This window comes from Gossypium hirsutum, chromosome A06 (assembly GCF_007990345.1).
Source record: "Gossypium hirsutum isolate 1008001.06 chromosome A06, Gossypium_hirsutum_v2.1, whole genome shotgun sequence".
In the NCBI taxonomy this organism is placed as follows: domain Eukaryota; kingdom Viridiplantae; phylum Streptophyta; class Magnoliopsida; order Malvales; family Malvaceae; genus Gossypium; species Gossypium hirsutum.
In genome coordinates, this window is record NC_053429.1 from 53,508,090 (window position 1) to 53,519,405 (window position 11,316).

At 27.9% G+C, this 11,316-nt stretch overlaps 1 protein-coding gene across 1 annotated transcript; it reads left to right on the forward strand.

The window, feature by feature from the left end:
* The first annotated feature begins 7,421 nt into the window (after window positions 1–7,421).
* On the forward strand, window positions 7,422–9,824 carry LOC107949281 (putative laccase-9). Its single transcript, XM_016884003.2, has 6 exons — window positions 7,422–7,537; window positions 7,639–7,790; window positions 7,890–8,134; window positions 8,212–8,334; window positions 8,420–9,367; window positions 9,461–9,824. The coding sequence occupies exons 1-6, from the start codon at window positions 7,433–7,435 to the stop codon at window positions 9,601–9,603; spliced, it is 1,716 nt and encodes a 571-aa protein (XP_016739492.2). The 5' UTR covers window positions 7,422–7,432; the 3' UTR covers window positions 9,604–9,824.
* Window positions 9,825–11,316: the final 1,492 nt, after the last annotated feature.

The window sequence follows — 11,316 nt, forward strand, 5'->3', positions numbered from 1 at the left end:
ACTCAATTCACTTTCTAGGCAAAATTATAATTTTTGCCCCTATACTTTTCATAAATGACAATTTTGTCCGTAGGCTCAAAAAATAAAATTCATGTAATTTAATCCTTATTTTAAGCCTAATCGATTTTTAAATGTTTTAATAACAGCCAATGAATTTCACAAAAATCAGAATTTTTTCATGGGTTTTACCATTTTTCAATTTAGTCCCTAAATCATAATTTCATCAAAATTCTCTTTGTAAAAGTTGTTTATCTATCAACAACCTTTCATTTTCTAGCATAAATTTTAAAATTTCAGCATTTACATCCATGGAAAATTTTCTATACTTTGATATCTTTACAAATTAATCCCCAAAATAGATAGATTAAGTTACTACGATATCGAAAATATAAAAATTACTAAAAACGGGACATGATTACTTACCCAATTAAGCTTTCTTGATTTCCTTTCTCTTTCCTAGGGTTTCCATGTCTCCTGGCCGTGTGTCACACACGGGTGAGACACACGCCCGTGTCTCTGACCGTGTGGACGAAAAATAAGTTATTTCCAAGTCCCTTTTCTTTTCCTCGATCTAGTTTCGAATTTGAGTCATCCGGATCTATATAAATGAATTTAATAATCAATTTATGGCATTTTATATTCAATTGAATTCAATTTACATCCTAGGAAAAATTACCATTTTGCCCCTATACTTTTCATAAATGACAATTTCATCTCTAGGCTTGGAAAATGAAATTCATGCAATTTAATCCATATTCCAAGCCTAACCAAAATTTTCTTATAACATTTACAGCACTTGTATTTCAAAAAATTCAAAATTTTCCATAACTTTTACATCTTTACAATTTAGTCCATAAATCATAATTTCATCAAAATTCACTTTACAAAAGTTGTTTATCTATCATCAACCTTTCATTTTCTACCATAAATTTAAAAAACTCAGCATATTCATCCATGGAAAGCCTTTGATACTTTGATGACTTTACAAATTAATCCTCAAAATAGATAGATTAAGCTATTCATATATCAAAAATATAAAAATTACTAAAAACAGGACAATGATGCTTACTCAATTAAGCCAAGAAAGCTTACTTTCTCTTTCTTAGGGTTCCCATAAAATTTTAGGGATGAAGATGATAATAATATGATGATATTTCTTTTTTAATTATTTAGCATCCTTTAATTATTTACATTTCCAATTTGGTCCTTTTCTTTTTCTAATTTTCCATGGATGAATCATAAAAAATATCTACTAAATTTTATTTAATGGTCTAATTACCTTATAAGGACCTAAAATTTTGAATTCCATAACTATTTGGTACTTATAGCTACTAGAACTCAACTTTTACATTTTATGCAATTTGGTCCTTTCCATAATTAAGCACATAATCGGTAAAATTTTCTTATCAGAAATTTTCATATAACATTTCTATCATAATGCAGACCATGCAATTGTCGTATAACCTAGCCATCCTGATTGGTTTGAGTCATTCTAATACGAGCTTGGGCTTTTACTTCTAACCATGAATTGGCCCAGCTTGACTCGTTTTTCTGTGTAAAATAATAAAAATATAAAAGTTATGTTAACTTTAATTTTTATAATTAAATTTAAATATTAAATAGTTTCTTATTATTTTTAAACATTGAAATGGTCCATTTGGGTGAGATGAACTCAAAGCTAGAAAATTCTTTGAAATGGGTCTCAGACTCAATCAATCTCGCTCATGAACACTTTTAATGATAGTGAGTTTCTCCAAAGTTTGAGCTATTCTTTTTGTCCATATTAAATCATAATTAAATAATTATTTTTAAAAATTTTAATTCAAAATAATTTATATATTAAAATATTTTTAATTAAATTTAGTTATAAAGTATATGAAATATTAATGGTAATTTTAACTAATTATCAACATATAAGAGATGAGTAGACAAATTTTCTTCAAAGTCAAATATATATATCTACTAAAAATTTATATCTTCTCTTTCAATTTTTTTATTGAGTTTCTTAGTATTTCATATTTCAAACATAGATTAATTGTTTGGTGGAAAACTTTCTTATCTTATTCAAAAAAAAGTCGCAACTAAATTAAATTATCTCAAAGGATATAAAAATTTATGTATTTTTTTAAGTGTTTGGATAATATGATATCTTATGTATAATATACCAATTACATTTGAAGGCCTCAAATTATGTAAAATTACTTTATTTAAATATATGATTAAAGTTGTGTAACCAAAATTTCTGTTAAAGAAATAAAATATAGTGGTTGTATATGTAGAATTCGTATAAAACTAATCTTTGTCTATAAATTTGTAGTCAAATAAGCTGTTAATCTATAAATTTTATGCATTTTAAACCCTGAATTAGTTTTGGTAAAATTGAATAGTTATAAAGTTTTATTTCAAATATATTATTAAACAAAGTACCAAAAACAAATTATTTGACTTCTTACTTTTCAGTTCTCCCAAGATTTGATTAGAAAGGGTATTTTCACAAGTTTTGATACTTTTTGCCCAATATTATGATATCATCCTATCATTTTATTTAACAGATTTGTGGAGGAGCCCTGAACCGCACTAACAGATTGATTTAAAAACAAAATGCAACACTAATTCATTCCTAAACTTTCTTACTATCTAAATTTATATTCCATCAATCATATTAATAATTCTAGTTTTTATTATCATAATTTTTATGTTCATATTTTTATTTTTAATTTATGTTTGTCACGTGGCATATTAAAAGGCTACCATGTGACACCATTAGATTGGCTAGCAATATTATATTAGCACAACTAACGGTGTTAGCGTGGAGCGATTGACGGAATACAAGTTCAAGGATCAACTGGATATCCAAAAAAAAATTTAAGAACCAACTTGATACAAATGAATAAGTTGAGGGGTAAATTATATATTAACCCTAAAACTATTAATTTCTCATGCTTGAATGCTTCAATTGGGAGAATTGAAAAGTAAAGAGAAAGAAATTGTTTTGGCTAATTAATTTCTCAAATATTAAACCCTCCCTTTCTTTTTCTTTTAAGATAGTTGTAATTCAGCATATATGAATGTTTAATAGGAGATTTAAAATAAAACTTTACAACCAATGATATATGTAAAACTAAAATAAAATAAGATGTTGTCATGTGATGTATAAAATAAATAAATAAAAATTAATAGATTAAAAGTTCATTTAAATATTGTGTGGTATTTTGAAGACTTTTCTAATGTATTAGCCTTTACAAATTTTTAAAACTTTGATTTCTCTAACAAATCTTTATCTAAAAGTGTTATACGAATTAATGTCAAATTGTATAAAAAGAAAAAAAAGGGGTCAAATTATCAATAACGCATGTGTTTACTGAGTCGTACAAGACAACTGGCTTAAATCTCTAAGTAGTTAGTAAAGTTCCAACGGATTTTCGCGTTGTATCTCTCACTACACAGCTTCAGGTCGTGAACCCAATAATAAATATAATAAATAATAATAGTAGTAATAAATCCTATTTATAAAGTGATTCTGTGTATTAACTAAGAATAATAATTATTCTTTGGGGTAATATGTATAAATATTCACTCAGCTATTAGCATAATTTCTGTTTTGGTCATCTAAGTTTTTAAATTTTTTTATTTTAATCACTAACATTATCGAAATTTAATATTTTGATCACTAATCCGTTAAATTACTAACAGAGTATTAATGTGGCCATTTTTCATTATCATGATAACAAATTTAGTACTCCAAGTTTATGGAGTCTATCGAATTGATCTCAATTTTAAAAATTTAACAAATTTAACCCTCAACTTTACACATTATGTCAATTAGTCTTGATTCTTAAAAATTCAAAATTAAAACTTTAAAAATAAAATGACTTAAAAAATTATTTTGCAATAAAAATACATAAGATTTTATAAAAATATATATAAAACTATAAAAATACATACAAAATTATAAATAAATGAATATTCATTCTTCTCTTTTTCTAACAATAAGTTTATTTATTAAAATAATAATTTTATAAATAAACCATTTTTTTAAAAAACCATTGATAAGACTAAAACCATATTCAAACTTTTCCTCTTTTTAGTTTTATTTTATGAATAATAATTTATTTAGGTCTGGCATTGTTCCTCAATCCTCACCAAATTTACTGAGCGTTGGGCACCATCTTCACCTAAAACCACTAACACCAATAACACTTGCTCCAAACTCCTTAATTGCCTCATCTTCCATCGTCATTCCATCGAAATAGGAATTCATTGTGGAGCTACCAACATGGCTTTCAACTGACTGAGTCTTCAAGACTTCATCTTCGCCTATATATCTTCAATCATGTCTACCTTCAAGCATAACCTCAAACGCAACAAACTTATTCTATTCAACAACATAAAGACATTGATTCTTACCCTTTCAACCTCACGTTGTTGTTTTTTACCCAACTTTTAACATGATGGTTGTTAATTTTGTAAAAAAAAAAAAGAAGGGATAATTGAATCTACCTAAGCCTTCTTCATTTTTGCCCTTAAATTGTTTTATTTATAAATTATTATTTTAATAAATAAATGCTTGTATATATTTTTATAAAATCTTATGTATTTTTATCGAAAAATAAAAAATTAAATAATTTTTGTTTATTTTTGAATTTTGAATTCCTAAGATTTAAGACTAAATTGATATAATGTGTAAATATGAGGGCTAAATTTGTTGAATTTTTTAAAGGAGGACCAAATTGATAGAATCTATAAACATTAGAAGGCTAAATTTGTTATTATGCCAATGACAAACGGCTAGATCAACACTCTCTTAGTGATTTAATGAATGAGTGACCAAAATAGAAACACACTAATAATTGGGTGACTATTTATATAGTTCACCCTTATTCTTTGTATTAACTCTTTTTTAGTTATATTCATTGTATTAACTAATAAAACTATAAAGGTGTTTTTTTAATACAAAGTTCAGAACTACCCATAACCCTTCTCTAACCCTTAAAAAAGAGGATAAATGCACTTCAGCGCACTCAAATCCACGTCGTCCTTATGTATTCGCACAATATCAGTGCCAACCAAGCTAAGACTCAATCGACATAAAAGGTGTTCTTTTAATTTCTAAGTAAAATTGGAAATTACAAGTTAAGAACAATTAGATTCAATTAGTATAATGCACAAATAAATTACAATTACAATTAATACATTCTTCTAACTACGACCAAATTAAACTATTAGATGCACAAACGGGTGACTGATAATTAGAACATATTTAGATCTAAATCAAAATAAGTCCAGGCAGGATCCACACATGATGGGCAAGGGTGAAATAATAATTTTTTAGGGAATTTGAATTTAAGTTATATATTCTTATGACAACTAAAATTTAGTTTCACCATTTGTATTGATTTGTATCTTTATGATTTTCAAAAGGACTAAATCAAAAGGTTAGCATTTTTGAGAGGCCAAACTATAAATTTACCATATATTAACTAATTATTTTATAATTTTTTGGGGTTCTAAAGTAAAAATTTATCATTTTAGAAGTTAAGGTCCTTGCCTACCTCCTCTCTTCACCCTCGGTAGGGGGATTTAAACCAACATAAAATATGAACTAAAAAACTATACATGCATAAATACACATAATGAAACTCAAAAAAAAAAAAACCTTAACGTGAAAAATAATAGTTTTCCATTAGGTTAAAATATGTAATAGGTCTATGTACTCTTCATAAATTTGAAAATTAGTCATTGTTAATTTATTTTTATGAATTTAGTCTCTCTATTTTTCAAACTTAAAATTTCAGGTCAATAGTTAACACTAATGAATTGGTGGTGTGACATTTTAAAATTAAAAAGAAAAAAACTCACTTAGTAGCAATGTAACCAAGAAAAATAACGTTATAATGAACCTGAATTTAACAAAAATAATTTTAACAGTGTCAAAAGTTAGATCTGAATTTTAAAATTTGAAAAATAGAGAGACTATATTCCTAAAAATAAAAATATAAAAATTAAATTCTAAATTTATAAAAAATACTTAAAGTTATATCATATTTTAACCTATCCATTATCAATAAAATATTCTTACATTCAAGACCTCTATATGCAATATTTTATTTTTCTTTTTCTATCTCAATTGACGAAAATACGTCAATGCGTCAGCTTCCTGATTCTGAAATTTAGACACTAATTAATTTATTATATTTGTTAGTGTATTAATTAAAGAAAAAAAACTTAATTTCACCGTATATCCCTAAATTATAACCTTCATTCCAAATCGATTCCTAAACTCTAAAATATTTTAATTACATCTCTAAACTATAGATATTATATCAATAAGATCATTCCGTTACTAAAATTGTTAAATAAGACGTCGGATCTTACTTTGTATAGCTTAGAATGAAAATTTTAAAGAAAAATTAATATTGAAAAAATCTTAGGTTTAAGGTTTTCTAGACTTTTATAGAAGCTTTATTGTTCACTATCTTTTCTTGGGGGGTTTACTTTATCTTTAGTTAGTTTTACCTTGTAAAAGTTAAGCGTAATATGTACTTTTCTTTAAAATTTTCATTTTAAATTATGTCACATAAAATTTGACGTATTATTTAACGACTGAATTAACTAATTAAAATATAGGACCTAATTGATATGAAATTAATAGTTTAGAGATATAATTAGAACATTTTAAAGTTTGGAGACTAATTTAAAATGAGAATCATAGTTTAGAGCTGTTAAGTGCAATTAACTCAAAAAAAAACATTTAATGAACTACATAAATTTATACAAAAATACAAAAAAATAACAGTTTAATATGTTTTATTAATTTGGTAAATAGTATCTAAATATAAATTTGATAATAGAATTTAAATAATCGCATTATCTAGTAGAAAAAATTTAAATTATTATATTTTGTCCAAATGTTAAATGTTAATTTTGGTAGTCCAAATGATCTCAAATTTAAAAATACATTATAAACTTTACTTAATCTCTCTCTATTTGGAATAATTTTGAGCACAAAAATTAATTTTGACTAAAGGGAAAAAAATATGTTGGCAAATATGAGCCGACTTTGACATGGCTTTTCGCGTATGGTCCGATACATTCTGGGGGCTGCTACCTGAAATTCATCAACACGGAAAGGAATAATTATTTATTACAATCCAAAATATAGAAAAGCATGTTATGTGCGTTGGAACTTTAATTAGTTTCATTAATATATTTGACTGATGAATTTCCAAAACCTTGACGAGGTTAGGTATTCATCGTTGAAGAGTAATCTTGTTACTGTTCAATGTAAGAAACTTAACACCACATCCTTTCTGCTGCTATAAATTGATGAATTTTGTAACCCCAAAACTCACAACTTGATCAACACGTTAAGACTAAATAGATTATTTTTATATATTTTGAGAGAGAGGAGTTGATTGGATTGGGGGAAAATATGGGTTTATGCAAGCTAGGTTGTGTGCCATGGTTGCTAGGGATTTTGTTCCTTAGTAGCCTTGAGCTGCTATGCATGGCAGATGTCCATTACTATGACTTAATTGTAAGTAGTTGTATCTCATACCATACCACATTTACTTCTTTTTTTAAACATTTAATAAATATTGTTTACTGTTTATCGTCTCTATTTTTTATTAATGGCAGGTCCGAGAGTCCAACTTTACAAGGCTGTGCACCACAAAGTCGATGTTGGTGGTGAATGACAGTTATCCAGGCCCAGAAATTCGGGTTCATAGGGGAGACACCGTGTTTGTTAATGTCCACAATCATGGATCTTATGGCTTTACCATTCACTGGTAATAATTTACTAAAACACACACACACACTCTCTCTCTCTCTCTATATATATTGTCATCCATCCTAGTGATCAATTAAAGAAAATTTGACTCCCGTAGGCACGGTGTGAAACAACCAAGAAATCCATGGTTCGATGGCCCTGAGTTCGTAACGCAGTGCCCGATTCAGCCAGGAACAAACTTCACTTACCAAGTGATATTGTCGGATGAAATAGGTACACTATGGTGGCATGCCCACAGTGACTGGACTCGTGGCTCCGTCCATGGCGCCTTTGTTATTCTACCTGCTCCGCACGAAAGTTACCCATTCCACCCGCCTGATGCTGATCAAACTATCATACTCGGTAACTATACACTATCCAATCCAGTCCATTGGAAAACCTTTGAGTAAGTTCAGTTGATAATTCTTGATTGCTTACAGAATCATGGTACAATGACGATTATTTGGAACTTATCCGGAATTCAACTTTAAACGGCCAGGCTGTAGGAATACCAAACGCTTACGCTATTAATGGGCATTTAGGAGACACATATGAATGCAATGGTAAGCGTAGCCTCTATATTTTGTAGTTTCGATGGATTTCGTTTCTTAGTTGCAGCAGCAATTCGTTCATTCGTTCATGTTGCAGATACAATATTCCGGATGGAAGTTAATTACCAGGACACGTACCTTCTCCGCATAATCAATGCTGCAATGAATGAAGAGAAGTTCTTCTCCATTGCAAACCACACCCTCATAGTGGTTGCACAAGATGCTTCCTACGTCACAAGGTTTGCAACCGACTACATCATGATAAGTCCTGGACAAACCATGGATGTTTTGGTACAAGCTAACCAAAACATTGGCCAGTATTACATGGTCATGAGGAATTTCCACGACAGCGCTGCTTCATCTAACAATAATCTCACCACCGCTATTTTCCAGTATAAAAACAGCGTTGGTGGGCCCATGAACAATGCTTCCTTAGTATCATTGCCGGAACCGGACGATTCAAAAGCTACAAGTAGCTTTCTCAGCCGAATTAGGAACTTAAGAGTGAGACAGAACCCACCATTGAGAGTGCCGAGAGCTATCCATAGACGAGTTTACATCGCAATCTCTACAAACTCCATTCCTTGCACCAACGACTCAGTATGTATTACTGAAAATAGATTTGTTGCAGCTTTGAACAATGTCAGCTTTGTGTCCCCAGTTATCGACATTCTCCAAGCATACTACAAAAGGAGCATCAATGGTGTTTTCACCAAAGATTTCCCCCTTGAACCACCTGAATATTATAACTTCACTGGAGACTTGACTGCTCTAAATCGCAATGTTACTATGGGGACAAAGATTGTTATGCTGAACTATGGCGAAGCAGTTGAGATCGTTTTCCAAGCAACTCAGTTTGGTGCTGGTGGAAGTCATCCATTTCATTTGCACGGTTTCAGTTTCTACCGGGTGGGGAGTGGTTCAGGAAATTTCAATAACGTGACTGACCCTAAGTCTTACAACCTGGTTGATCCACCCCTCATTAACACCGTGCATGTTCCTGCTAGCGGATGGGTCGCCCTTAGGTTTTTTGCAAACAATCCTGGTAAGTTTTCAATTAATTCAAGGAACCAAACTAAAAGCACTATTTAATTTAGCAATGAATTAAAACCATGTATTTGTTATTTATGACTTTCAGGGGTTTGGTTTTCACACTGCCACTTCGAAAGGCATAGTAGCTGGGGTATGGACACGGTGTTCATAGTGAAGAATGGAGGCACCAAAGCCACAAGCATCCGTCCGCCGCCAGCATCCGGCATGCCTGTCTGTTCTGGAACCTAGAAGACTGGGTCATTTATATCCAAAGAAGCAGATTTTATTTGGATTTAATTATTACTGTCAATACGATTATTTGTCATTAGGAAATGTAGCCTTATATTCGATTTCTTAACAAAAATAAAATGGATTTTTAGGGATAGGTTAGAGGACTATTCAAGGAAAACCTCCCTTCTCTATCATAATATCTATGATTATTTATTGAAGACATTTTTAATTTCTTTTTACTTTTGTTGACCATTCTTAAATATTACTATTTGTCTGGGTGCAATTAAAAGCATTAATGAGTCTGGTTGGATTTACTTAAGTATAATATTAAAATATTTTATGTTTGTTCGAGTTTGATCTAAAATATAAATTTAAAATTTTATCAATATTCATTTATATTTATAATTAGCTAATTCAAACATATTTTAGGCTCTATATTATTTTTTTAAAAATAAAAAATATATTTATACTATTTTTAATAATTTTATATTTTTTATTTATTAAAATGTTATATATAATCATCTTAATATTTTTAATAGTATTATATATTACTATAGATTTAAATTTTATGTGTTATCAATTATATAATATATAAAAATAACATAATATAAAACATTACAAACTTAAAAAAAAGGGGTTAGACTCAATTAATGAATGTTTAAGTTCGAGCCCAATCCATATTTTAAACGAAATTAAATTTTTTACCCAAACACATTTTTCGAGTATAATGTTTTTGCTTAAACTCTTCCAAAATTCAAACAAGCTTTTAAGCTTGGGTGAGTAATCTAGCTCATAAATAAGCCTAAGTACAATGTAATATTCTTGAAGCCCATTTCAAAAAGGTTTATATGTCAAAAAAACCCTTAAGATAATGCGAGAAACCAATTAAGCTATTGTATTAAATTTACACTCAATTGAGCCCCTATCATTGACTAAAATAATTAATTAAGCCCCTTCATTAGTAGAATCCATGGTCGACCACATTCACCGTTAAAATAAATTGGTAGACCAATTATATGGTGGCACGTGATAGCTTCTAATTTAATCTAATATTTTTTATTAAAATAATTAAAAATCATAAAAAGTCATCATAAAAATATTAAATATTATAAAAAAATAAGGAAAATTTATAAAATATTAAAATTAATATAAACTTATAATACTTATAAAAGCTTATAAATATTATAAAAACAAATAATAAATCTAATTAATTATAAAAAAATAAAAAATTAATAAACATATTAAAATATTTAAAATTTTATAAAAACCTATAAAATTCTTAAAAATTATAAATAATCATAAATATTATTAAATATTGTTAAATATTAAAATTGATAGAAATTATAACATAATAAATAATAAACAGATTTATAAAATTAATAAAATATATTTAAAATATTTAATATTTTATAACAAGTTATAAAAATTCATAAAAAATTATAAATAATATAATAAATTGTAAAAAAATATAAATTATACCCTTAAAGTCATAATGAATACATGACATCACACAATCTTTAGATAATGAGAACAGTTATAAGAACGTTAGGTTTATTTTCATGTTGAATAAAATGTACTCTTATTCTGCAAATAAAACGATAATTATGTGACCCTCTTTTTTATTGGTAAATTATTATTATTTTAAATTTTTATCTCCAATTTTTTAAGTACAATACAATAGTTTGGACCTTAAAAAGTTAAAAAATGTTTGCTAGTTATTGTATGATATAA

Coding starts and splice junctions, on each gene's coding strand:
- LOC107949281 (XM_016884003.2), top strand. CDS start 7,433: ATGGGTTTATGCAAGCTAGGTTGTGTGCCATGGTTGCTAGGGATTTTG. Junction 7,791..7,889: donor TATGGCTTTACCATTCACTG/GTAATAATTTAC, acceptor TGACTCCCGTAG/GCACGGTGTGAAACAACCAA. Junction 8,135..8,211: donor TGATCAAACTATCATACTCG/GTAACTATACAC, acceptor GATTGCTTACAG/AATCATGGTACAATGACGAT.